At 38.5% G+C, this 26727-nt stretch overlaps 3 protein-coding genes across 5 annotated transcripts; 1 reads left to right on the top strand and 2 right to left on the bottom strand.

Moving 5' to 3' along the window:
* The first annotated feature begins 408 nt into the window (after positions 1-408).
* Positions 409-2081, top strand: LOC104419863 (calcium-binding protein CBP). The gene is made up of 5 exons (XM_010031664.2): positions 409-760; positions 908-954; positions 1036-1211; positions 1354-1372; positions 1731-2081. The coding sequence occupies exons 1-5, from the start codon at positions 478-480 to the stop codon at positions 1833-1835; spliced, it is 630 nt and encodes a 209-aa protein (XP_010029966.1). The 5' UTR covers positions 409-477; the 3' UTR covers positions 1836-2081.
* Positions 2082-13710: 11629 nt separating this feature from the next.
* LOC104419864 (MADS-box transcription factor 23) lies at positions 13711-17709 on the bottom strand. 2 transcript variants are annotated; one of them, XM_010031667.3, is made up of 9 exons: positions 17565-17709; positions 17185-17422; positions 16383-16461; positions 15855-15916; positions 15023-15122; positions 14856-14897; positions 14626-14709; positions 14091-14245; positions 13711-13959 (listed from the first exon to the last, which is right to left on the bottom strand). In XM_010031667.3, the coding sequence occupies exons 2-8, from the start codon at positions 17364-17366 to the stop codon at positions 14093-14095; spliced, it is 702 nt and encodes a 233-aa protein (XP_010029969.1). In that variant the 5' UTR covers positions 17367-17422; positions 17565-17709; the 3' UTR covers positions 13711-13959; positions 14091-14092. The 2 variants fall into 2 exon arrangements, with proteins under 2 accessions (XP_010029969.1, XP_010029968.1); XM_010031666.3 differs by having other exon boundaries at positions 17185-17381; positions 17565-17708.
* A 5399-nt stretch (positions 17710-23108) lies between these two features.
* Positions 23109-24344, bottom strand: LOC104420833. Of its 2 annotated transcripts, none has more exons than XM_039308556.1 (3): positions 24218-24344; positions 23989-24068; positions 23109-23565 (listed from the first exon to the last, which is right to left on the bottom strand). In XM_039308556.1, exons 1-3 carry the CDS (start codon positions 24327-24329, stop codon positions 23461-23463), a joined length of 297 nt encoding a protein of 98 aa, XP_039164490.1. In that variant the 5' UTR covers positions 24330-24344; the 3' UTR covers positions 23109-23460. The 2 variants fall into 2 exon arrangements, with proteins under 2 accessions (XP_039164490.1, XP_039164491.1); XM_039308557.1 differs by having other exon boundaries at positions 24022-24068.
* Positions 24345-26727: the final 2383 nt, after the last annotated feature.

The raw sequence follows: 26727 nt of genomic DNA, 5'->3' as shown, positions 1-26727 counted from the left end.
ATCTCCATCTATCATTAGTAAAGCGTTATTAAGGTCAAACAGAACGTGACCTCGGCAAAGCACCTAACCTTAAAGCATTAAGATCAGTCCACGGGATTTGCCTCGCAGATGATTAATCTATTTGCTGAAGCATAGAAGACGAATTCTTGGACGTGCATGATTGCCACTTGGACTATCGTCCGGTAATCTGTCGATCGTTTTTAATTGTCATATCGAAAATCGAGTTGTACTGACGCATTCATCGAGGCGTCGACGAGGTAGGTTTAGTACTAGAGTTTCCTGGTCTACCAAGAAATTTGAAAAATAAGTGGCAGTTTTGTAATTCTACCAAATGGTGATCCGAAAATTTCAAGAATGAACCTATATAATTTGCTTTCCTCACCCCTACATAGAACCTACTCAAAGACAATCACACACTGGTTCTTCTTCTTCCTCTGCTCATTTGAATAGCTTTTTTCTGTTTGTGTGTGTAAGAGAATGGCTGGATACGGCTATGGTGGGCCATATGGATCTGGTGGCGGGTACCCACCGCCAGCTCAGCCGTACGGGAACCCGTTCACGGCGCTGACGCCGTCGTCCTTTCCGCCGGGCACCGATCCGAACCTGGTCGCGTGCTTCCAAATGGCGGACCAAGACGGAAGCGGCCTGGTTGACGATAGAGAGTTGCAGAGAGCTCTTTCTTCTTACAACCAAGGCTTCAGCCTCCGCACCGTTCGCCTTCTCATGTACCTCTTCACTCACACGAACAGCGGAAGAATTGGTTGGCCTCTCTCTCTCTCTCTCTTTCTAAGTTGGAAAAACCCTAGTTTTTTAGTTTGTCAATTGTAGAATGATGCTAAATCAGGGAGGGAGATGCATGGTTGAAAATTTTATGAAATTTGTAAAGTAAATACTTAATAATTTGCAGGGCCAAGGGAATTCACAGGACTATTTCACTGTCTTCAAATGTGGAGGGTAAGAGCCATAATTTTTTTTTCCTCATTATCTTTGATTAGATCTCTCATCTGTAATTATAATTAAGGGAGGATTGTTCAGGGCACATTTGAGAGATTTGACAGAGACCGGAGTGGGAAAATTGATGGCCCAGAGCTGAGAGAAGCACTCTTGAGCATGGGGTTTGTGGTGCCACCAGTGGTGGTTGACTTGCTGGTCAGTAAGTTCGACAAATATGGAGATGGAAGCCGGGCAATCGAATATGATAACTTCATCGAGTGCGTTCCCTCCTATGTATCTTTTTTTATGTTATCCTGAGTAATTACTTAACGTTTCTTCCATATATATGGGTCATTTCCAAATACTAAATTTATGGTTGCTAAACATTTTCTTTCTTTTACATGGTTTTATCTCGTGCAGGTGCTGCCTCATTGTCAAGGTAACGTCCTAGCTTATTATAATTACTAATTATTGGAATAGTACTCTCTTTTTTCACTAATTACTTCCATTGCCCTATTTTTACCACAAACAAATGCATGATTGATTGGGAAGTATGACCACTGCGCTCGTGGCCTGGATTATTAAATAATAAAAATGTTTGCAAAGTTTGGTATATACTTCAATTTCTGTCTTTGTAGCTAAATTCAACCACGTGTACGATTCAAAAATAGTTTGATTTCCTTTTCGATTGGCTTTGGTAGATGGGGGTATATACCAATTCCTAAATGATATAAACCAAGTCCATGAACTATATACAATTAGTATGCTGACGTCTTCCTTTGATCTCTATGTTCTAGGGATTAACCGAGAAATTCAAGGAGAGAGACACCATGCTGTCGGGTTCAGCAACATTCACTTACGAGTCCTTCATGCTCACCGTCTTGCCCTTCCTCATTGCATAGAGACTAGTGTGTTTGCAGTTCGGACCATATGTACTTGAAAATAATGCAGATGATGGGAGTTGTTGCTGTCGTTTGCTATTTAATTTCCGGCAATAAGGTGCATTTGCAATTACTCCAATGGAGTTAGCTGCAATTTGCGGAGTAATATCTGAGGTTGATGTTTGGGAAACTTTTCGTTGTTGTTGGGGATATTATATATGGATGTGTTTCTACCAAAAGATAGTTCACTTTTTGAAATCAATCAATACCGAAATTTGATCGGTTAATTGGTTTTAATGAAGATGACTCAAATATGGAGAGAATCGATAATTCCATGGTGTAGCTTTGAGCAACTCTATAGCATGGTTATCGATGACTATATGACATCGTCATCGACAATTATATGACACGGTGGTCAACAAGACAAGCAACATTCTTCAGTGACAAAGCCTATAGACGGGCAGCTATCATGAAATAGGCTAGGTGTTGGACACAGAGAAGGAAGAGGCGTGGACTTAAAGATTTGGAATGAAGACACCAGTGCAAACAACTGTTAAATAATTCAACGGTTTGAGAAATAACCGCTTGTGAATGAGGCTGATGTCGCGCCCTTACAGAGGTGAACTCAAAGAAAAGCTAATAGATTATTTAGCTTAAAGACTTAACGTAGATTCCTCCAAATCCATATCAATCACAATTTGGTACTCAATTTAATTTATTTAACATGTAAGTCAAATTATCCAAAAGCCGTTATTAATCAGTTATTGGCAGGTCGATTACCCACTTAAGTAAAGTGTGAGAGAACACTTTACTTCTTAAGTAAAGTGGCATTAGATTCTAATGCCACTTTGGTACTTCTTTTATTTTAACTTCAAAAATATTTTGCCAACAATCTTGGTCAATCTTAATCCTAAGTTATTAATATGCATTAGATGATCATGTGGGTGTACAATCAATAATATAATATTCAGTAAATCAAAATAATAAATAAATTGCTAGAAATAAGGTTACGTCATTGTAAAGCAAAACACAACCTCACATGATTTCACTCTCATTACTGTCGCGACCTCTTTTTTTCTGGCGCCCGCAATCGGGTACGGGCGCCTAAGGAGGCTAATGGCTCGGCTGAATTTTATTAAGCCCGGACTCTCCCAAGTCCACCAATTCACGACTTTAATAGTTTGAGTTTTTAACCTATAAATCAATTTTCAAAATGGAGTCGCCACTAATCGATTTGGGATGGGTTGATTAGAAACCCAAGTGAAGTATCGGGAGAAATACTCACTCCAGCGCAACCAGAGAAATTAGGATCGGGGACTTGATTACACTAGTTAATCACTAATGCCCTTTCGGTATCTAATCTTGTTTAAACCTTAAGGCTTTTGGATGCTTGAGAGATTTTCCATGCATTTTTGGGAGGAAAAACATTTTTTTGAGTCATTTTCTAATTTTTGGACACAAAAGGGATTTTTTTTTTTTTGGGTTTTTTTGGTATTTTTGGAAAAATACAAGTCTTTTTGGCTTTTTCTGAATTTTAGGCTTTTTTTGGAAAATATGAAATTTTTTTGATTTTTTTGATTTTTCGAAAAATAAAATATTTTTTAATATTTCTTGATATTTTTGGAAAATAAATTATTTTTTGATTTTTCTCGATTTGTTTAGAAAATAAAACATTTTTCAACAATTTTTAATATTTTTCGATTTTCTGGAAATTAAAACATTTTTTTAATATTTTTTGAAAATAAAATACTTTTTGATTTTTTTTTAAAATAAAATATTTATTATTTTATATTAAAATAATAAAATAAAACCGACCCGGGTCGGATCCGCGGGTTGGGTCCGACTCGGATTTTTCATATTTTTATTTTATTTTTTTATTTTGTTAAAACGACGCCGTGGCGGGCGTTTGGGGACGCCCGGCCCGGTCCGACGACCCGGTTCGTTGACCCGCTCCGCGACCCGGCTCCCTGCAAACCCTACCCGACCCGGATCCGAATCATGACCCGACTCCCGCCGCCCCCCGAATCTCGCGAAACCCTACCCGGTTTCGAGACTCGGATTCGACTCGGCGACCCGGAAAAATCGCAAACCCTAGGGTTTGCGAATCCGCGGCGCCGAGGGGGGGGACCGAGGAGCTTGGCGGCGACGGCGACTACGGCGGCGACGACGAAGACGATGGGAACCACGACGACGGCAACGCCGACAGAATGGGGGTGCGATGGGCGGCAGGGACGGCGGCGACAGTTTTTACCTTTTCTCGAACGGAGGTGATGACGGGGACGACAGGAGTTGATCTGCGACGGTGGCGGCCGCGGCGAGGGCAGACTGATGGCGGCGACCGTGGCGGACGACGACGGCGTCAGCGAGGCTTGGGCTCCGTCGATTTGATTGGGGCTCTCTCTCTCGGGCTCGGGCTCGCTCTTTGAGCTTTGGAGGAGAGGCAGCTCGAGGGGGACAGTAGCAGCAGATGGCGTCGGGATCTCAGTCGGGGCGAACGGCGGTGGCACAGCGTCCGGCAGCAACAGTAACAGCTAAAAAAAACCAGATCTGAGGCGCAGATCTCGCGAAACCCTACCCTCGACCTCAATCTTCTCTCACTCAGGCCAAATCCGAGCCTCCACCGGCCGGATCTGCCCTTCTCGAGGTCGCTTGCCGCCTGCCTTCCCCGAAGTCTCTCGGTGGAAGGTGGGCTGAGCTCGCGACTCGAGCTCTCTCCTGCGCTCGCCCTTCAACCCTTCCCGATGTCTCTCAGTGAAGGATCTCCAAGCTCGCTACACCCTCCAACGATGCTTGCGGCCACCTATTTATAGGCGAAGGAACTCCGGTCGACGGAGGGGCTCGGTCGCCGGCCTCCGGCTTGCCCACCGGTTCCGCTCGGCTGAACCGGTGTCCCATCAAGCTTTCCAGCGAAGCTCGCTCAACATTAATGGCGCCTGCGATCTTATCCCCTCCGGCCGACGTCGGCCTCCCTCGCGCGCGTGAGTTGCAGCGGCGAAGGAAAGGGAAGGAGGAAGAAGAAGAGAGAAAGGGGCCGGGCCGGGGGGTGAAGGAAAATGGGCCGTAGGGGCCACGTGGAGGGAGAAGAGAAGGAGAAAAAGATGGGCTGGGCTTTTGCTTTGCTTTTGTTTTGTTTATTATTATTTACTATCCGAAAAAGACAAATAAATGTAAAAAAAAACCTAATTAATTAAAAACGAAATTTAGGTGTCAACAATTACCTACAAAATTTTATTACGAAGATGCATGCCTAACCTAAACATGATTCTAAAAGCAATATCAACTTCTTCTTTTTTTTAACGATAATTAAGCTATATGCAATGCATGAGATACAATCTTAATTCTAAATTATGTCTGTGATAACTAATTTAACATGACATGTAATATACACTTTATATGACCAAATTCTAATGACGGGCAAAATTAAAATGAACTATTATAACATGTTATGCAACTTAATTACCCTAAACATGCGGTTACTAAGTGACATGTCAGCATTGATGATGTGACACGATGATATGGTAAATGACGTGGCACATGACATGGCAATCTGATGCAATTTATTCTATGACATGCTTATGCTATTTTTTTTTTGGGGTGTGATTTTTATCTTTTAATAGTAATCTATCCTAAAATAAAATTATCTAATCAATTTTAGGAAATAAACTAAATTAAATCCTATTCTAGATTAGAAAATTTCTTCTAAAATACTATGCGATCCTAAATATGCAATTCTAAGATTGTAAATAAATATATATGCGATCAAAATATAATATGCAATACAGTTTTTTATTTTATAATAGGGAAGTTTATTAAAAAAAAATCAACAAAAAGCAATATTAAAACATATAAACCATATAATTCGCCACGACTCAAGACGGAAAGTCAAAAAAGTCATAAATCCGGTCTAACGTCTCGCAACTCAATATTCTTGATTATAATCACTCTCAAAACGACATTTTTTTAATCAAATAATGTCTAAACATATCAGAGCAAATTGAGTTAGAATTAATATATATATATTATAAACTAGGAAACAAATTATTTGAATCGAATTTAATCCAAGGAGATTACCGAGTTCAGGTCTCTGCTTTCACGAGGGTGGCAGCAGCGAGGCTTGCAAACCAGTGAGGAAGTATGATCAAGACTTCGTTGGCGCTTGGTGAGTGATCGGCGATCGAAAGTTGGTGGTCTAGGAGCGATTCTAACACCGTGAGGTCAAGCCAATGCAACGAGAACCTGCGCAAAAAGAAAGAATCAATACACCACGTCAACTGGATGGGGACTGAATCGTGTTGGACGCCTCATTGGCCGTGCAGGTGCTGCTGTGACGTCGCCTGGAGTTGTGCCTCCATAGCTGAACTTGCTGGACTTATCTGGACGAGAGACGGTGAGGCCTGACCTGGATTTAGCTATGGCTGAACAACGTCGACAAGGCTATAGGGCGCTGGTAAGCAAAACTGTGATGCTGCGGTTAGCGGAGGGACACAAGCAAAGGACCGGGCAGAGGCAACAGCTTTGTAGGAAGCGCCGGGAGAGGACTGCTGATCGCCGGCGTTGGGAAGCAACTGAATAGAAGCAGCAGTTATCATGCAATATGGACAGTGATGTAAGGTCACAGTAAAGAGTACCATCCACTTTTTTTTCCACTCCTCTAACCCACGACTCTCCCTCTCTCTCTATCTCTCTCTCCCTCTGCCTCTCTCTCTCTCTCTCGCTTGTGAACACCTTTTCTCCACCTTTCTTTTTCTTTTTCTGCTTCTGCTAAAGACGAATTTTCTCTCTTTGTGCCAGACTCTCTGTGTGAAAGGACCCCCAAGGATGAAGACGAATTCTCTCTCTTTATGCCAGACTCTCTGTGTCAAAGGCCCCATGCCCACGATGGTCATTCAAAAAAAGGGGAATCGCTCAATCCATCCAGGGTTTCAAATGGAAATGGCTCCACTTTCAAGCTTTTAGATCCCCCTCCCTGACCAGATTACCTTTTCCTTGACTAATCGCTGACTTTTTTTTTCTTTTAAGAACAATTTTAAATTGGATAACTTTGGTCCAAAATGTTACTGTTACCTAATTGCAATGTTTATGCAATGCATAATGCCTAATGTAAATTTGACATTTTTAGTTAGGAATCTAGGTCAATTCCTAATTTTATGTGATGAATAATTCAATGGAATAGTCAATTTAGATGAATATTTGGTTTGTAACCATCCTCAGAGCACTAACTGCCCGAATTAGTGGGGGCTATAAAACTCGTAGCGTGGAATAATGGAAGTAGATCATCGCCATTGCGCGTTCAATTTCCCAGATGTCTTTCAAGTTATTTCCATTTTTTTCATCTTCTTTTCAAAAAGCCATACGATTTTCCTATTTGAAATAAACACAGAACCCTTTTTCACACAAAAAACCAAAATCAAACTTTTGGTGAAAGGTTGTTAACTGTTTAGGGAAAATTTATTCCTAGTGAAACGAGATGTGTCTAAATATGATGTTTTACAATGAGTAATTAACTGCCTGCAGTGTGTCTTAACGCAAATTTAAAGAAATCCATTTGTAGAGGAGAATTACCACAAAAACCCTAAACATATTGGAATTGTTTCAATTTAGTTATAAATCTCTTTTAGGTCAATTGAGTCTCAAATCTTTTTACATTTGTGTCAATTCAATTCATTCTAATTTTGACCAGAAATCACTAACATAGGTCCTACATGGTGCACTTTGCATTGACATGTACAATTTGTCATAATATTTTAATTTTTAACTTTCTCTTTTAATTTTTCTTTTTTTTTTTTTTTTTTTTTTTCCCTTCCCTTCATCTTCCTCTAGCCAGTCACCAAACCTGTCACGCCCCGAACCCCGAGCGCGCGCACATCCCACTACGGTCGATCTTGAATGCGACATCCCAGGATATGTCGCCGACCCATTCATTTCTTTACGCATGCGGAAGCGAAACGAATCCCCCCCTTATAACATTTAACTTGGGATAGAAAAGCAGGAAACAAAATCACAACATAACACTTTCGTAAATCAACGAAATTACAAACAAAGGTCTACGGCCAAAAGTCTACAAAAAGACGGCTCTTAAAAGAGATTATCCTACGACCTACAAGACGTACACGATCTCCAATCCTTATGACTTCACTTCTCCAACTCTTCAAGGCCAACCAAAGCTATCTCGGCCGCTCCGTCCATCGGGACCCTGAAATGGTTATTCAATAACCACCGAGACCACGTCTCAGCAAGTTCAACCCCTAAACCCCTATTAGAAAGAAAATACGCCGGGTGGCCTAGCCACATCACACGAAGACTTACCTCGCCTCGGCCTTCATCTCGCGGGTTAGCACAATTTATATAAACCAACCACGTGCAATTATGATAACCAAACAACCGTGGCTCAATCACATTATCAAAACAATTCAACCACTTGGATCGTCTCGCCGATCAATCGACTCGGCCGATTTCATGTCATTCTAGCAAATCAATCATTGCTCTCAACTACGGCCCTACTCGGCGCGACCTTAACAGTGGCATTCACGGCCCCATTGGGCGCGACCTCTAATAGGTGGCATAAAACGGCCCCACTGGGCGCGACCTTTATCAGGTGGCATATCACGGCCCCATCGGGCGCGACCTCTAATAGGTGGCATAAAACGGCCCCACCGGCGCGACCTTTATCGTGGCATATCACGGCCCCATCGGGCGCGACCTCTAATAGGTGGCATAAAACGGCCCCACCGGGCGCGACCTTTATCGGTGGCATATCACGGCCCCATCGGGCGCGACCTCTAATAGGTGGCATAAAACGGCCCCACCGGGCGCGACCTCTAATAGGTGGCATATTCACTACCTCATCTCTCCTCAATTCCCACACTTAGAAATTTACAAAGAATCCATATATATCGCAATCACACTCAACCCGCCACAACCAATCATCAATATCAAATTCTAAATGCACAAAGCAATGATCGGCACGAAATTCTGAGTAAATAAGGTTCCCAAATAATTTTCAGAATTTATTAAATAATTAAATTTATTCCGAAAATTAATATAATAATAATATCCATATTTTTCACGATCCACACTCAATTTAAAATATCCAATCATCAATTTCAAAATCCGAATGTACCGTAGCGACCGTCCCAAAATTTGCGGAATTTAATAAATAATTATATTTACGAAAATAATTAAATAATAATATTTTAATAATTTGAATATTCGAGAATTTAGGGTTAAATAACCAAAATTTGCGGAATTTAATAAATAATTATATTTATTCGAAAATAATTAAATAATAATATTTTAATAATTTCGAATATTAAAATATTATTTAATTATTCAATAATTTCGAGATATTTAAATAAATCAAAAGTAAATTCTTTTTGTCACATCAAGGTTTATATTAATATAAACACCCACTTAACTTTAAATTAAACACAATTTAAGCTAATTAAACACATTAATATAATCTACACTTAAATAAATTAAACTAACCACCTAATAACACTTAATTCAGTGGCAATCATAAGATTCAAAAGGTGGTCTACCTTAGATTTGATACCAAATTTCGAACTTTCTCAAATAGGATCCAATCCTTAAGTACCAAATGAGCAACTAAGGACTCTCGGCTCGGGCAATTGCGACTTTGCTCAGCAGTGATACAAAATATCATAGTTATAATCCTTAATGAGTTCCATCCAATGACACCATCTCATATTCAACTCCAGGCCTCAGTGACAAAGACGCATATGCAAAACTCTATCATGCTTTTGCATCACAAGCAATTAAATCCTTTAAACGACACATCATGCAGATCTCATAACTTTCGGGGACCCAGGATGGAATAGTAAAGCACAGAAGTACGGTAGTCGGCCCTCTTTTAGGCCCTTCGAAACTACACTCGCACTTATCCGGTCACACCGGACTTTTCTTACTTCCTCGCAGTCGAATCAACCGCTATTTGCCGACGCTAAAAACTCTTCCATAAAACTTCCCGCAATATCCGCTAATCCCCAAAACTGTCTAATCTCTATCACCGTAGTCAATCTCGACTAACTCGTTCCCTTTCTTTAATCTTGGACGGTCTCTGGAGATTTCGCCCGAAATCACGTGACTAGAGCCGCAACACGTATGCGTGCCAACGAAATGCCCGTCTCAATTTATTGAAAATAGAATCGGAAAAATCGGGATGTCACCAAACCTCAATGACCAACCAAAGGTGAGAGCCAGCAAGGATCGACTTCATTGTCGCTGGGCGAGGTTGGCCTCACCAACGGCTAGGTTAGTGAGGCTTGTCCTCATCGGGTCTAATGAGGGTTGAGCCTCGCCAATCATGAGAAATGACTAAAGATTCATGAGATTCCAAGTGAGGCTAAGTTCTTCTTCATCGAAATCGAAGTGGCTAGTGCTTGGATCATTGTTAATTTTGTGGTTCAGGAGTAATCTTCATAATAATAGGGTCATCGCAAAACGAAGCTATGCCCAAGAGAGGCGTTGCTCTAGGGGTTTGCATCAATTCATAGCAAGTGCAAGTGACACCGTCACTGGGCAAGGTCAGCCTCACCATTGCTCGGTGAGGCTTGCCTACCCCTAGTGAGATTGACCTTGTTGTCCTGGACAAGGTTGCGCCTCAACAAGGGTGGGTAAGGTTGGCCCTCGCTAGTGTCTAGCAAGGTTGACCTTGCCAACCTTAGCCTCTAGCTAGTTGCTAGGGTCCAACAATTGGCTAAAGGAAGAAGAAGGAAATGAAAGAAAAAAATAAAAAGAAAAATTCAAAAATATATATTATAAAAAATGGTACACGTCAACACAAGTTGCGCTATGTAGGACAGTTGGCCTCTATATCGATGATTTCCAATAAAAATTAGTTGGATGGACTGAATTAATACATACGCAAATGGTTTAAGACTTAATTGGTAAAATAAGAAAAAAAAAGTTTAGAACTGAATTAGTATAATTGGAATAGGTTTATGACTTTTTTGGTAATTTCCTCCAATTTAATCTATCATACGAAAAGACATCAATCCAGCCCAAATTCTTTGGTTGTTGACAAGACTAATCTAAGAATTCTAAATTCGTCATTAGAGAGATGCTACTTAATTTGTTAGCGTGTTCTTACTTATAAGACTTAAATCACTCATGAAATGTTCTCAGTCGCAATACTTAACCAAGTTCAGCAAACGACACTTGGTATTGAGAGGAAAGAGGGAGAGATTTGCTATTCCACTAGATTCCCTATTTCAAATATGCATTGATGTCTCAAGAGCACATTTACAAGAAGATCATGACATTGCAAATACCTGAACTCCTACCCATTTCACAATCGAGTACCTAAACCTTTTTTTTACGTCCAATCGAGTATTTCAACTTTTCGCGTTGGGGTCAATGTGAGGTCTTCACAAAAGTTGCGAATGGTAAATGCCAACCCATACACTCCTCCCCTCTTTTCATCACTCAACACCTAAATGAAGAAGACATGGTTTTCATTAAGTAAGTTGGCCATTGTACTTATTTGGTATTGAGTAAGCGTGTCACATAGCAAAGTCGCATGATATGATATTTCTTTTTAACGGATGCTCCTTATTAAGCCAAATTTGAAAAGTTGTGGTAACAAAAAATTATTAAACTGCTAAATGTTTTAAGTGCTTATAATGTCATTATCATTTTATGATAAGAATGATAAGCTCTCCTCTCCTCTCCTCTCCTCTCCTAACCTTTTGAATTTTTTTTTTTTTTTTTGTATATAATTTGCTAAAAATGGGACGTTTTTAAATTTTGTGTTCAGTTTTGCCCCCGGTCCTTTAGAATCGGATAGTTTATCGTGTCATGAAAGTGTTCCCTAGAAAGTCTAGAATAGATGGGTAGGCAACTGTAGCATGAAAAATGGAAAAGCGTACGTATTGAGCCAAATTATGGCAAGTCTGAAACTCATATATAGATAAATCTTCTGCAACTTAAATTCATATATCACACTGCTTATACAAGAATAGAGTGTTTGTAGATCAGCTTTTACTTTTTATTTCTTTTTTAATATTCGCTTACACATGGCACTTTTTAAATTCAAAACACTCGAAAGCTTTCAATCTCCATATGTAGATTGACATAGTTTTTTTAAAATCTTTTGAAATTTGAATAATAGATAGAACTTTGGCGGGAAACCATGAAAAATACATTTTGCTTATAAAAAGACCAAACATACATTGAAGATAGAGCTGATAACTTAGTATGTTTAACATCTCACAAAGTGCTTTATCAGGTAGGTTAAGTAACAAAACGCGATGAATTGCGGATCCTTTGTTCTTGAGTAGCGAGGGGAAAGAAAAACTAGGCTATGTTACTGATATCTCATTGAATTGAATACATCTAAGTCAAATGCAATTTATTATATAGCTTGGACTTTGCGCCGTTGTATAGCACAAGTTTTTTATGCACTAAGAATATTTAACTATATTATTCCTAAGCGTATGAAATTATGCTAAAAAAGTTTTGTTGGTATTGCAAATCACAGTCGTCGTGGAGCACGAGAGTTGTGGTTGGTCCACAAAAGACTAGGACTGGATTTTGGCACTTCTACATAATTTACAATCGCGAATTTTATCTTTTAGTGGGAAAATGAATTGTAGTAAGTATCCATATGTATAATTTATTGAAGCTGAAAAAAGATACGCAGAAATAAGTATCCATCCATCTATAGAAAGCTCTTCTTTCCTGGCCTCCAGATCTGAGATATACAGTAAAGATGCCAATTGTAACAACTGTTCATTGATTCCAAAATCTTTTAGGAGTAGAGATCTCACAAGATGGTGAGTTATCGCAGCAAGTGACCACCAACGACAACCGCATAAGATTTTGCAGAAGTGGCAGATGCTGTCCCTTATTTAAATCGATCATATGTAATCGAAACATGGGGAATAAAAACTTGACTGAAGATCAGGGCAGGTTAGGATAATAATTAATTATGGACGGCATTGTCCCATGATCATAAGATTCCGTCTGGTTCGTAATCGGCACATGAAAATGGAAGAAAAAGGAGGCAAAAAGAGATTTTGGCAGCTGAACATTGCACGTTCTACTTAGGGCGAAGTAAACAATTGTGCGTCCAGGAGCGGGATTGATTGTGTTTGCAAATCCTAGATCCTCGGTCCCAAAAAGTTATATCTTGAAATTGTTGTGTTCACACCTGATTTTATGTTAAATAATTTGAGGCCAAGTAGTGATGATTTAGGGTTTCTTCAGCATGCATGACGTTTATGTTCATGAGCAATTTATGTGGACATCATTATCTTCCCTGCATTTCAATCATTCTACTGATGTTGTCTGGTCCAAAAATAATACCATTCGACACACACATTCGTGTTCCAAAGGTCTTACGTACGATGATGATGAACCCATTAGACAAGATAAAAAAAATTCTGAATTGATTACCTAAAACTTCTCTCTTTTGGTTGACGAGCTTTCGAGCTTACCTTGACCTTTGGATCAACATGGAATCAAATGGGCTATATACCCTACTTCTATTTGAAAGAAGCAAAGGTTGGACTTATCGATATTCTATTTTTGCACTGCAAAATCATTTTTGTATTTCTCCTAATAATTACAATAAAATGATGACAATCATAAATCTGATACATCCAAGATTTTCACTTGATACATCCAAGATTTTCACTTGATGATATGTAACTTCCTAATGAGCTCACTTCACTTCCTGCCTTCCAAGGACCTCATAAATCCGCACTAAGGTTGCATTCCATTGAATTGCCCAACCTCACAAGTCGATACATTGACACTTAATTGCTTCTCTCGTCGAACAAAGATATCAGGTGCAAGGGTTGCAAATGCACCTAATGGATAATATGATGCCACTTCTTGAGTTTTGTTCAATAGACAAAATAAACGAGACACAGCATATAATGTGTAGTATTCACATTTATTGAGCAAGTATATATGGCAGAACCAATTCAACACAATAGTTCGTTTCATTTGACATGGGTGTAACACTATAGCTAATTCTAAGGTTAAATGTATGAAAAATGTATACGTCGTCTGAGAAAATGTAATTCTACACCACTTGGATCCACTATTATTTGTAAGTACACCGTCGTAGGAATTCATCTGTAGAGAAGCATACCCAGCGTTCCCCGACGGCCATGACAATCTGCCATCAAATGCAATGAACAATGAATTGATCTTGTAGCTTGCAGTCAACAATATTTGTGGTTCATAATGGAATAGAGAGTAACATGAAATACGTTCGGGCATGTTTTTTTTGCAAAGCAGAATCCTTACCGCTATCCACTTGCAGTTTTTTGCGCATCCAAAAGATGGGACTTTGGTTGCAAGCTTAACTGGAGAAGGATACGCTCAGGCATCTCATCTTTAAACGGTATTGCGTGAGCACCAATCTTGCTCGTATCTTTACTTGAGCTACTTTCGCCAGAAAACTGAGGTAGAGGAACCGTTTTGAAATATTGATTAGCGGGAAAAACCATCGAGTCCAAATATTCGACAATTACAAGAAAGCAACATGAATCCAACATGGTGAAAACCCATCTCAGGAGTTTCGTAGTCTTTCCTCGAGAAAAAAATAAACTTTTAGTCGTTTGTAGAAGCAAGGTCCTTAGTCATCCAACACAATAGTCAACCGTCATCGTAGACTAGAGTGCAAGCAAGTCCTTCCCATGTTCAAGAGCGACTTGTCTATCATGTGACAAATAGTTGAAGCATTGTCCTTAATTTTGACCAAGTTAAAGAAAAAAGATTTTTTAGTGAAGGTAAACAATTCCTAGATTCGTCTATGGGCTTTCAGGAAAAAGGCATGTACCTCCCCCTTTGATTCTCTATGATCTCGACTTCCGACTCTCGACTTCTTCCGCAATTCTACATTTTCTTGTTCAACTTCTTCAACCTGCAACCCCTCAAGAAATCAATTATCTATAGGGATGAAGCCATTCTAATTTAGGATAGCGAGAGAGAAAGAGAGAGAGAGAGAGAGAGAGAGAGAGAGAGAGAGAGAGAGAGAGAGAGAGAGAGAGAGATTTTTCTATGTTAAACCTTTCTCTTTAGCTCGCGCATTTCTTCCATGAAACTCTGGTCCTGTGTAGATCAACGATAAGAAATTATCGTAACGTGAGAATACAAAAGCATGCCGAGAATTTATCAAATAAAACGAATCAGGATCTTTCTCCCATAATCAATGATAGGGTCATCATATTCATTACCTTCCTCGAGCGGACATTTTTCAAACCCATTTCTAAGACATTTTCCAAATTTTTCAAGTCCTCCAAACTCAGTTTAGAAATCTCTTCTCCCATCAGTCGCCTGTGTGCTCGATCACGATCAAATTAATTACAAATGCTCAATTATTTGATAAAACATATATGAAATACACTAATAAAATGAATTATTCTTGTGGCTAGGACATTAGTTTCACAAGCAAACTTGATTTATTTCCGTTGTACATAATATTTCGGATTACCTATCGAAGAGTGAACACTTGTTTCAATATATAAATATATAGACGAGAAAACAAGTAAATGCACATAAATTTTTCCGCAAGAGGAAAATCATCACCTTTATGATACTAAAATCATCACCTCATTTCTACACAATCAATGATATCAACAGACTAAGCAAGAACTATAATGAAATGATCCTCCGCTTGGAAAAAAGTTATATTTGTTAACTGCATGTTCACTAGTGCTTACTCAAGACTTCAAATCTAGCCAACATTGTCAATGGAAACCGATCTACAATATCTTTCATCAATTTTGGTTTTTCATTGTACTTCAAAGTATATTTGGGGGACAAAAAAAAAAAAGATGGTTTGTTGACGTTAATATAAAGCTTAGGTACATAGAGACGAGAATTTTTGTCATAGGTCATCTTACTTTGATTTCCTTCACTTTCAAGTGTGATCCGAAGTTACATATTGAACTAGCTTATTGAAAACTCTTACTTTATGCCGGTCATTACCAGGTGCGCTAATCCTCGTTTAAAAGTAAAAAGTAACTTTACCAAGTAATTTAAAATGGGGTAAAGTAAAAGATGTACCTGTTGCATTCCTGCACACACCTCAGCTGTTGCATCAAGCTCTCCGCCTCCTTTTTCAAAAACTAGTGGAGTGAAATCAGTGCATAGAGTTAGACTCATGCAATAAATTATGACTTCTACATAGGGATGCTGCATCAAACTTAAATTACTCTCTAATCCTTAGAACTCACATTCTTACTCTGAATAGTACTAATCTAGCTCTCTCCCTTTTTTTTGCTAATCTGTAACATAAAAATTGTTGGAGCTGGTAAAAAAGAGAGGGACTTTTATCTAATTTAAATATAAAATCGCACGATTTACACTGCTATCTACTAGTTTAAACTTTTAATATAGAGAGAGGGACGCAAAAATTCACTAGGATTGGAGTCAAGTTCGAAAACTATTTTCCCCCTTTTACGGAATAGTTGAAACTCCAATGCGGTTAAGCAAAAGATAGCTTTAGTTTGCAGGTGTTAAATGAAGTAACAACAAAAGAATTAATTAGCTATCGCTAGTTTGCAGGTGTTTTACTTGGTCTTTGGCATTTACCTGGATCTCCTCAGTGGTAATTGATTGTTGCTGATTATCTTGCTTCATTTTGTTATACCTTTCGATAACTGAACTCATGCTACAAATAAGAAAACAAAAATCTTCAAATGCAGCCTGAGAATGCAAGAACAGATTTCATGCAGATTTTTAAGTTAATGAAAAATCCACGGGGCACATTGTTCTTGTCTAGACTCATTCCTATTTCTAGTTACTGCAATACCTTCATCTTAATGTGATCGGAAGCAAACAGATTCTGAGCAATTAAAATAGTCAGCTACGAAAGACTAGACATTGAGCTTGAAGAAAAATGACCTTTTTAACAATTTTTCAGAAGATTTGTCTTTTTCTTTTCCGCAAAATTCATATGGAAATATATGACAACTTCCAAGTGTTAAGACAAAATGAAAAATCCCCCAGTTTAGCTATCACTAATAATTTGTCTGAGGTAAATTAAGAATTGAAACTAATTGATGAGATTCCACATTGAAATACGTTTCCCCCATATTTTTTTTTATTACAACACAGTATTGTTGAAGATAATCAGGCTTTGTTCCTCATAAAAACAAATGAATCTCGTTGAAGTGATTGAACATATAAGAGTCTATGTATTTTCAACCGCGAGATTGACCTTCTTCGATCTTGATCTTGAATAGAAACTCCATTAATTGGACTAGAAAGGAAAATATAGATCAACAATGGATTTCATAAGTCCAATTTTTTCTATTAAAATTATTAGAACTTTTATTTTCTTTTTATTGGGCACCAAAGAAAATTTGTTCGATGATGGGAAGAGAGAGCTTACCTGGTGCTTGCGTACTCGTAAAGTTTGCCAGTGCAAGAGAAGATGATGACACCAATTTCAGCGTCGCAAAGAATGGAGAGCTCCCTTGCCTTCTTCATGAGCCCAGTCCTTCTCTTGAAGAAAGTCACTTGCCTGCTCTTCGAGCAATTAATCTTTCGGATCGCAATCTTCCCCTTCACCATCTTCGCTTCTCAACACTTGGAAACAAATCTTTCTAGATCAGAAGGGATGGCGATTCCTTTTCCAAAGAGAAAGATGAGAGAGAGAAAAACGAAGAAAGAAACTCGCTGAAATGGACGATGATGACCAAAAACAGCGTCCCGCCGTAAACCCTTGCGATTTATAAACTTCAAGAAACAGAAGAAGACAATAGGACTTACAAGTTCTCGGTTAGGTCTTAAATGGAGGCGTTCCTTGTGATGGGAGATTGAAGAAAGTCGTCGGTCGTCCTGAAAATGGCCTCTTCAAAGTGCAGTTCTTCGTAGGTAAGGCTGCGATTTGAAGGGGGTTACAATAAGGGGCAAAAAAAAAAACAAACAAAAAACAAAAAACAAAGGCAAAGGCAAAGGCAAAGTAGATTATTCTAATGTCCGTCAGTTTTTTTTTTTTTTAATGAGATGGGATTAGGTATCCCAAAGCCCATTGTTTTTTGGGCTTTTCCATGAAGATCAGATCGCTAAGATGGTGCGGAGAGAGATAAAGAGAGCTGTCAGTTTTAATTTGTACAAAGGTCCTCTTACCCCAGTGTAAGCATATTGTCTTTTGACAACTATTTTTAGCATTTGATCATTTAAATAAACATGAAAAATACCACCAACTGTGCACATTTTCTCGTTCAAAATATCAAAAAGAAAAATAAATATGAAATGAAAAGGCATAAGGAAATATATATGTGCAGATTGGGGTTCTGTGGCATTAAATTGGATGTTGTGTGGCTTTTACTGGCCCCGAAAAGCGAAAGCCGAATGATTAGTTGGTTCTACTTGGGGGAGGTGTGAACTCGATTCTGCGATAAGACATTTCTTGCTCTGCTCCATTCGCTCACAATCTTGTACTGTATATGGTGAAAGCATTATTTAGTAATCTTGTACTTCTCCAATGATGGACTAGATATGCTTCTTTAATTAACTGCAAATGAAGTAGAAGTAATCGATTTTTTTTTTTTTTTGCCATCAAAATTTTCAACGCTAACAATAGCTTTAATACATGAAAATCGAAAAAAAAAGAAAAAGATCTATTGATTTAGATCTTTTGTTCGTCCGCACTTCAGCTTTCGCAATTTCTACTCGAAACTTAATGTTAGATAATCATGAAAAAGCAGATATCCAAGTTACGTAGCTTTTCGTTGACAGCACAAATTGTTGAGAGGTTGTATAAACACATCAATATCTTCAATTCTTGATTGATACACTTATGTTTCCAGAGTCATTGAGTACATCTAGGATTGGAACACATGGGGCATCAGGTTGTTGTTTAATTGGTGAATCCGCATGAACCCAATTAATGGGATATTTAATAATTTATTTGATACACGGTGAGCGGAAATTTAACCTTTCCTTTAGGAGTTCCGGGTTCTAATATAGGAACAGTTTGTGGCTTAGTCATTCGAACTTTAGCGTGTTCTTTTCTCTTTCCTATTTAGGGTTTTGCTTCTTTTTGGGGCTTTTAGGAAAGTAGGATGGAGTTTCCGACCTACTTGGCTCACTGCTCAAAATTGACACCAAGATAAACAGTAAAATCCTGATCTAATTTGACTTGTGAACTGGCCTTGGCCACATCCCCACCAGATAGCATCTTGCCACCTTCACTATACAACTCTCTTCACCGGAAAACTCCATTCATCTAGCTTATTGTCAATGAGAACAAAGTATTAACCTTTACAAGCTACATGTTAAGCATAATAGTATATATTGGGTCAATGTTGTGAACCGTGTCGAAAGCTCATACGATGTGACTGTTGATTATGACTTAATTTATTTATTTGTATACAGTGCCGTCCATATCTAAAATCACAAAAAATGGTCGAAATGAAAACCTATAGTCATGTACCACTTCAGCGAACATGATGTGCATGATGCTTACCCACTACTGCCTGAATAGATGGTTATCATGCATGCATCATGAAAAATAATTGAAGGTATGGCTTCACGCATATATATACTTTGTCCAATATTTCTTAGTGAAATTTGATTCTCCATTATGTTGTACTCAATATATATGTTGGATATCGAAGAATATATATATCCACACACATTATATGCATGTCTAAAGTTGCCGTTCCTAGATAAAGGCTTTTCCACATTTAGTTTGAAGTAAAATAAAATAAATAGGAGAGTTGGGTGCTGTCTTTGTCTCCTAAGTGGGAAGACACTTTTGGCAAGAACGTGAGAGGAAGACTCCAAATCTTAATTGGAGCCACATTAAGACAGGAGGCAAAATCATCCCTGCCTAGATAAAACCTGCGAGCATTATTTTATAATAAATTTATGCTCCATCTTCAGATGAACCTTGTAGTTATCAAATGGGATAATAAGTTTCTTACCCCTTTTTTGATACTAGAGGGTGGTCCATCGGTTCCTATTTTTGTCCCTATTGTTATCTCATACCTAAAATTAGTCATCAGTGCACTCACTTCGTGCCATCAATAGGCCTTTCGTGTCATCTCATCTTCGTTTTCCTATCTACATCTTGAAATAAAAAATCGAAACACCTCTTAAGAGACCTTTAATCACTTACTGAGAAGTTTTTTTCAAGTGAAGACTGTTTTCAACTCTCTTCTTTTTACCTACCAAACCACAACACAAAACCAAAAAGTTCAAGATTTATTCATTTTGAATGAGAACCCGGACTACTTTAAATTCGAAATGTGCTTCTAAATTTTAAACAATGCAACAACAAATATTTTCAACTTTAAATCTTGTTGAAAACTGTTTATGTTCGAGAATACGTGTAAAAAAAAAAAAAAAAACAAACAAACAAACAGAAATTTATGTATAATGGTCTGTTTTGATTTTTTGAAAAATGAAAATTGAAACTGTTATCACGAGCTAAATGGGTTTCTATATGCTTCATATATGATAGTTTATTTATTACAAATCAAGAAACAATGAGATTCATGGTAGAAACAATTATGTTCGAGAAACAATTTGTCTCGGTTGAGGTCCACTTAGTTTAAATATAGAATATTGGAATGAGCTATCTTACGGAAAATTAAAGCACTTAGCCAAAAAAGGCACATACTTCCCCCAATTCTGGATGTGCAAAATGTCGTCTTTAACTTGTGTAAACAGAAAAGAATCTGGCTCCGGCAGAGTTTCCAATCAAAACTTTCATTTAAAGACAACTTACGAGGTTGAGACCTTTAAAACTCTATGAATTAGATCAGATGATAATATTCTGTTGAAGGTAAGAACAAACTAAGTCTATAAATGTTTCCATTCAGGTGCTTCAATCGGGATAGATATGCCCATGAGATCATTCATTTGCATCGAGCATCAACTGTGGAAAGTGTTGAAGAACCTTGAACTATTCTGGTTCTTCGTTTTCCTTCTAAAACTTCACTCGTATAATATGTAACTGTTTAATATATATTTAACACTTCCAAAAAGGGACGAATCAAATGTTTTGACCAAAAAAAGAGAGTAATGTTCTTTTTTCCGTACTATTAGATTTTTGAAAGAATTGGTGAACGTCGATAAAAATCCATGGGTAAAAGGAAATTATCGGTAACCCAAGTTAGGTCGGTAACTCATTTTGAAAGACATTATTAAGCTGCTCTAATTTAGGCTGCTAATTTCATATAAGAATTAGTACATCTAAAAAACTAGCAAGTTTTGGAAATTATAAAAAAAAAAATCGGTAATTTCTTAAAATTGTTGAAAAGTTACCAACAAGTTATCTGAAAAAAAAAACACACACACACATAGTTCATTTTTTTATCATACCAACAACTATTTGACGCTTATCATTACTTGTGAAAAAATTTTATGCTTGCCATTTGTCGTAAAAGCCTTGTCTTTGTATTGTCCTAAATAAGGGAAGGTCGCTCGAGGTTGAGTCCACAAGTAGACTTTTTAGGATGTCTTTGCCCCCTTTCTGGTTCCTTTTGAAGACAGTCTTCATGCTATGCATTGGAAAATTAGGTGAAAACTCTTTTAGAACCCGCTCACTCTATTATGATATATAAATTTTTTGAACCTTCAACTTGACAAAGTAAAACTCATTGAAGTGAAAGGTTGGGTAGGGTAGTTATCAATCATCGAATGATATAATGGGCTTATTTACTCATTGGATCACGTGATAACTACTAATACATCATCGAACGTGATGAATTTGTTAAGACCAGAATTTCATTGAGGAGTGGGCATACCATTGCATAGAATAAAATTATGCTATCATTCTTCAGCAAATTGTTTTTCATCTAATGAATTATTTGATCTATGCAGATCAATCCTTCATTTTCCTTTTCTAGTTTCGGGTCCGTACCAAGGTATTGTGATCACTCCTTTTAATCTCAGTGAATTTTCTTCTCACCCGAGAAGAGAAAAAGAGCAGAGGAAATTATATTCAGCACATGCATCTTTCTGCTACCGAAGGAGTAGTTGATTGTACAGACATGTTCAAGTCAGATTCGAGCAGACACTTTTGAGTCGGGGACACGGGACTGACATATACAGTTCCACGGTCAACTTGCACTCCAATATAATATACTGTGTTCACACTCAGGATTCGATTTTAATATGTCATGGCTGATTTGTGTTCACACTTGGGAATTCAATTCTTCTTTTTTCTTTGAAAGATCTTTCATATGATTCAAGTTGATCGAGTAAATGCTCATCTTGTTCTGCATCATGGATGAACCCTAGTTTTGGAAGAAACTCACTTAGGGCGCGTTTGGTAACGTTTCTGTTCAAAAATTGTTCCAGGGAACAGAAATAAAAAAAAAAATGTTTCTGTTCCGGGAACAGTTTTTGAACAAAAAAACGCGTTTGGTAAGTGTAAAAAAAAACTGTTCTTGAAATAAAAAAAGAACAGAAACACGTTTGGTAACTGCAGTGAATTTCTGTTCCTAGAATAAAAAAAGAACAGAAACACGTTTGGTAAACTGTACAAAATTTCTGTTTTTAAATTTTTAAAAAAATCTATATTTTTTTTAAATAAAGTTTAAACTTGATATTGAATTGTCATTCTCATGAAATGCTCATTAATTTTATTTTGTCCATGGTGAGTGAAGACAAACATTTTAAACATGATCATATGGCATACTTGGTAGAACATGATTGGCCTCATAAAAATTCTTCTATACAAAAATTATATGCGAGGAATAGATACTATTGACTTTTAGACAAGACTTCTGGCCAAAAGGGGGGGGGGGGAAGAAGAATTTTGCACATGATTCGGACATTGATGATGATCCAAGTGAAAAATAGGATTTAAGATTACCGTCGTTTTGGAAAGAAAGGTCTAGATGATTGTCTAGATTACTGAATGAGTTTGATCTAACTTTAAAGTAATTATTGATATCTACTTCATTAGATTTGTATGAGTCATAATTCAACTTTAGATGTGTTGCGTAACAAAGAAATTGTGCAAGTTTCTCTAGATTTTGAGAGGTGTCACGAATTGTTGTTAATCTTGATTCGATAACACACAACATAAGATGAGTCGATAACACAACATAAGATGAGTGTATAGCCCTTTAATCAATAAAGTGTGAGGTTAAGCATTTATGAGGATAATGGGTAAACGTTGGAAAGATACACCCAAGTGGATTTCGTTTTGTTAATTGACTGGGCATTCCTGCATTGGAAACCGATCGATATTGCTGAGCTAATGATGGAGCTTTACCAATTTTGCCAATCATAAATATTAATCGAATACACAAGACCATCATTCTTGAGCCGAAGAAAACAGAAGACACATGATGATCGAACGCAAAGTCCAATTTGATAAAAAAACATGAATGAAGTAACGGTGGATAAGAAGACAGCCAAAGTTCTTCCAGGACTCATTGGTGTTTCTTCCATTCCATTACACTGCCAACTATAAACTGTCCTTGCTAAATTCACATCCACGGAAGGAGGAGGAGTAGCTCCAAGCATTTTACAAAATTCGACTGTTCTTCCGCTCAAGGGTTCTTTCTTCTCTTTATTTTGGGAAGAAAGAGACGGATGCATAATCTTAAACTCTAGAATGACCTAATCAAGGCAAAACAAACGATCATCCCTCCATGCCTCCACCATCACATGTACTGTAAGTGTATGCATGCCATTTTTGTCACTGTGGAAGTTGCCTGCAGGTTGGACAATACCACTTCCCCTTGAATCTTGTCTCTGGTGTCAGCCCAACGCACGAGTAATGGAACCATTCACCTCCTTGGCACTGTCAATCACAGTTGGGACATTAGAGAAGAGTGTCCACCAATCAAAAGAATAGTTGAAAAGGGGAACATTGACAATGCTATAACTGTCACTGCTCTCTCCCTCTGCACTAATCTCAGCACATAAATACAGCCGTTTCAGAATAATGGAAGAAAAAAATGAGTGCAATACAATTGACGTCCGTTGAACCAGATCATTATTCTAAAGGCCAAGTCCTAGAGGATAAAGACTGACGGAGTAATCTATATTTCAACAGAATCCACACAGAAACTGTTTGCGATGATAATTTGGTGAAAAACAGAACTCCGGATATCGCTTCCATTTATAACAGTCATAAGAGATAAGAAAATATGATTGTTTATCGTAGCATAAAAGGCTGTACAGGACACACATACACAGTTAATAATTCTAGAAAAGCAGTAACCTGTGCCGCAAGCCCAGTTTTAAGAGACGTCACCCGTCGTTTCTTAGGTTTTGGCTTGTTGTCCGTTTGCCTGGGATTCTCTGCTTCAAGCAACGAAAATACAAAACAATAAACAAAAAGCATTCTACCGCTTCCAGCTATTCAAAAGATCAACGGGCTCTTGAATCTGATTCTCTATGTGAGGCTTATAATGTTGTGACATGGAGAAGTGAGAATGGCTATGCATCACCTGAAACAGTCGGAGGCAGAGGTAGTTGAAAATAATCGGCATTTACATTGCCATTGAAATCTATTCCGACGCACACAGCTTCATAGAACATGGCGAGCGAGGTCTGGTACATGATGTAGCCAGCCAGCCTCCTTCCCTCACGGTATTGTTGCAGAAAATCCTTCACATTACGTATGCTTTTCTTGCAAAAACTGAAATGGAAGCAAGAAAGACAGGACTATATTGCTGCACGATACATATTTAGAACCCCAATTTCCCAAAAAAAGGAATGTCATCTAATTTTTTAAAGGAAAAGATCGATTGAAGTTCTTACTCAAACATTTGATACCGATCCTCACCGTTGGATGGTACCGCACCCGGATTGTGCTGAGTGTCTAGAATCGCATGGTGACCATACCGACTCTTCCATGGAGTTCGAGTTTTGTGGTATGATTGGTTTCCACCGATAATTTTTAAAGAACTTATGTTAGAAAGTGTCACAACAATTGTAATTAGCAAATAACACAACATTATAACAAAACATACTTGGAAGTGTCATTACAGAAAGTATTAGCAAATAGCAAACATCATCGGTGCGTGATCAATCTTCGAACTTGTCGATAGTGTTCGACAGTGCCTGAACTCATCACGCAAACTAGTTCATCAAGAAAAGTTTCTACCCTATTGTAAGGACAATCAAATGCACCGTGAGTATGAATGATCTCGCTGCTCTGCTCGCTCGAGCCTGAGCAGCAGCGAGCGAGCAGACGCTCGCTGCTCTGCTCGAGCCTGAGCAGCAGCGACGCTCGCTGCTCTGCTCGAGCCTGAGCAGCAGCGACGCTCGCTGCTCTGCTCGCTCGCCCAGATCTCGAGCGAGCAGACGAGCTGCTGTCGCAGATCCGGGGTGAGCAACGCTCGCCGGATCTGCGAGACTCGCGCCCGAGCAAGCGGCTCGCAGATCTGGGCAAGCGCTGGCTCGAGCGAGCCCTAACACTCGAGCTCTCGCCGAAGTGAAGACAATCAGTGAAGGAGGAGCAGTGACCACGTTTACCTGGTGAAGGAGCAGCGGCTGTCGAGACAGAGGCGGCTATCGGCGCTGGAGAAGACGATGGAATTCTCTGCTCGCAGGAGGAGACGCTCGTCGCAGGAGACGCTCGTCGCAGGTCGCAGGAGGAGAAGCTCGTCGCAGGTTGCCGGAGGAGAAGCTCGTCGCTCGTCGCTCGTCGCAGGTCGCAGGAGGAAGCTCGTCGTGGGGGGGAGAGGAGGATCTGTTCGAGCACTATCCAAGAAATGAAAAAGGAACACAATTTTGTTCCTTTTTTGTTTCTGATTTGTGTTCCAGAAACGAGAAACACAAAATTTGTGTTTCTCGTTTTTTTTTTTTTTGTTCGGGAACAAAAGAACAAAAAAACAGAAAAATTGTTTAAAAACAAAAAAAAAGAACACAACCAAACGCAGCCTTAATTACTGGGAAACAGTTATGTGAATATCATATGTTTCCACTAAGTTAATATTGAGATGATATCTTAAAGAAAACATGCCATCTTAGATATAATTGAATGTCTTGCTCTTTTTCTGGGTTTGGAGATAAATTCATCATATTTGACATATGATGTTGTCCATTATTGCCTATTTCCTCAACGTAATGATGTTGTGGTTTTAAACCGTTGAATGATGCCACTTTATCCGTTTAACTCTCTGATTTGTTAGTTCCATCCAAGACATAGAATGGACGTTCATTACTTTCTTTGCCATAGACAAGCATAGAGATGTGCGAATATATATATAGCTGCCTGCTATTTCAGCTCCTTAGAAAACTCAATGGACATCTCTTTTTAAAAAGTAGCGACTCACGATAAATTTTGTCATGCACGGTGGTAACCTCATTTGACTACTGAAAAAAAAGTTTATGAGCTTGACGAAAATGAAACTCAAACAAATTGACGAAGGCCTGCACAAGCGGTGGAGTATGTGGTTTGACCCTTTTATACATGGTTCCAAGCACTCATGTAAAGGCACATTCTAGTGTTTATATGCTGTAGCCGGAATTTTTATTGAAAATGGGAGCATTTGGGTTGGATAGCACCTAACCTTGAGATGTGGATCATCCAAGGCACATTAGCACATCATACTTCTCCTGTTTGAACCGAGTTTGAAACCAAACCTTTTCTTAGGAGGACAAATGGGGCTATTCAAGTGAGATTCGATATAGATCTAATTTTCTATTCATTTGTAGAATTCGAGTAGTATAAAGAATACCCCCAATAGCTCCTCTTTTCTCAAGAATTCATATATCATTTATTATTGTACAACCAGCTAACTCTATCAGATAAAATGCCCCAATTATTTTACTCTAGTCTTTAGAAAGAGTTGTCTCACACCCCTACGCATCCTTTACCTATCCACCTGTGACGATTTTAGATATAGGAACCCATTCGTTGAAGTATTTTGGAGTTTTTTTTTTGAAGTATGGCATGGATTACTTCTGTGCCACAGTACTTGGTAATCAAACATTTGCTCTGGGCATTTTT

Source organism: Eucalyptus grandis, chromosome 3 (genome assembly GCF_016545825.1).
Source record: "Eucalyptus grandis isolate ANBG69807.140 chromosome 3, ASM1654582v1, whole genome shotgun sequence".
NCBI classification, from domain to species: domain Eukaryota; kingdom Viridiplantae; phylum Streptophyta; class Magnoliopsida; order Myrtales; family Myrtaceae; genus Eucalyptus; species Eucalyptus grandis.
This window is presented reverse-complemented; position numbering and strand designations above follow the sequence as displayed.

What these genes read in the sequence shown, in the direction of transcription:
- LOC104419863 (XM_010031664.2), top strand. Translation starts at nt 478, where the DNA reads ATGGCTGGATACGGCTATGGTGGGCCATATGGATCTGGTGGCGGGTAC. An exon ending in CACGAACAGCGGAAGAATTG is followed by an intron (nt 761 to 907) that starts GTTGGCCTCTCT and finishes AATAATTTGCAG; the next exon opens with GGCCAAGGGAATTCACAGGA. An exon ending in ACTGTCTTCAAATGTGGAGG is followed by an intron (nt 955 to 1,035) that starts GTAAGAGCCATA and finishes AGGATTGTTCAG; the next exon opens with GGCACATTTGAGAGATTTGA.
- LOC104419864 (XM_010031667.3), bottom strand. Translation starts at nt 17,366, where the DNA reads ATGGTGAAGGGGAAGATTGCGATCCGAAAGATTAATTGCTCGAAGAGC. An exon ending in TACGAGTACGCAAGCACCAG is followed by an intron (nt 16,462 to 17,184) that starts GTAAGCTCTCTC and finishes TCTTATTTGTAG; the next exon opens with CATGAGTTCAGTTATCGAAA. An exon ending in TTACCACTGAGGAGATCCAG is followed by an intron (nt 15,917 to 16,382) that starts GTAAATGCCAAA and finishes TCACTCCACTAG; the next exon opens with TTTTTGAAAAAGGAGGCGGA.
- LOC104420833 (XM_039308556.1), bottom strand. Translation starts at nt 24,329, where the DNA reads ATGTACCAGACCTCGCTCGCCATGTTCTATGAAGCTGTGTGCGTCGGA. An exon ending in TCTGCCTCCGACTGTTTCAG is followed by an intron (nt 24,069 to 24,217) that starts GTGATGCATAGC and finishes TGCTTGAAGCAG; the next exon opens with AGAATCCCAGGCAAACGGAC. An exon ending in AAACTGGGCTTGCGGCACAG is followed by an intron (nt 23,566 to 23,988) that starts GTTACTGCTTTT and finishes TGTGATTGACAG; the next exon opens with TGCCAAGGAGGTGAATGGTT.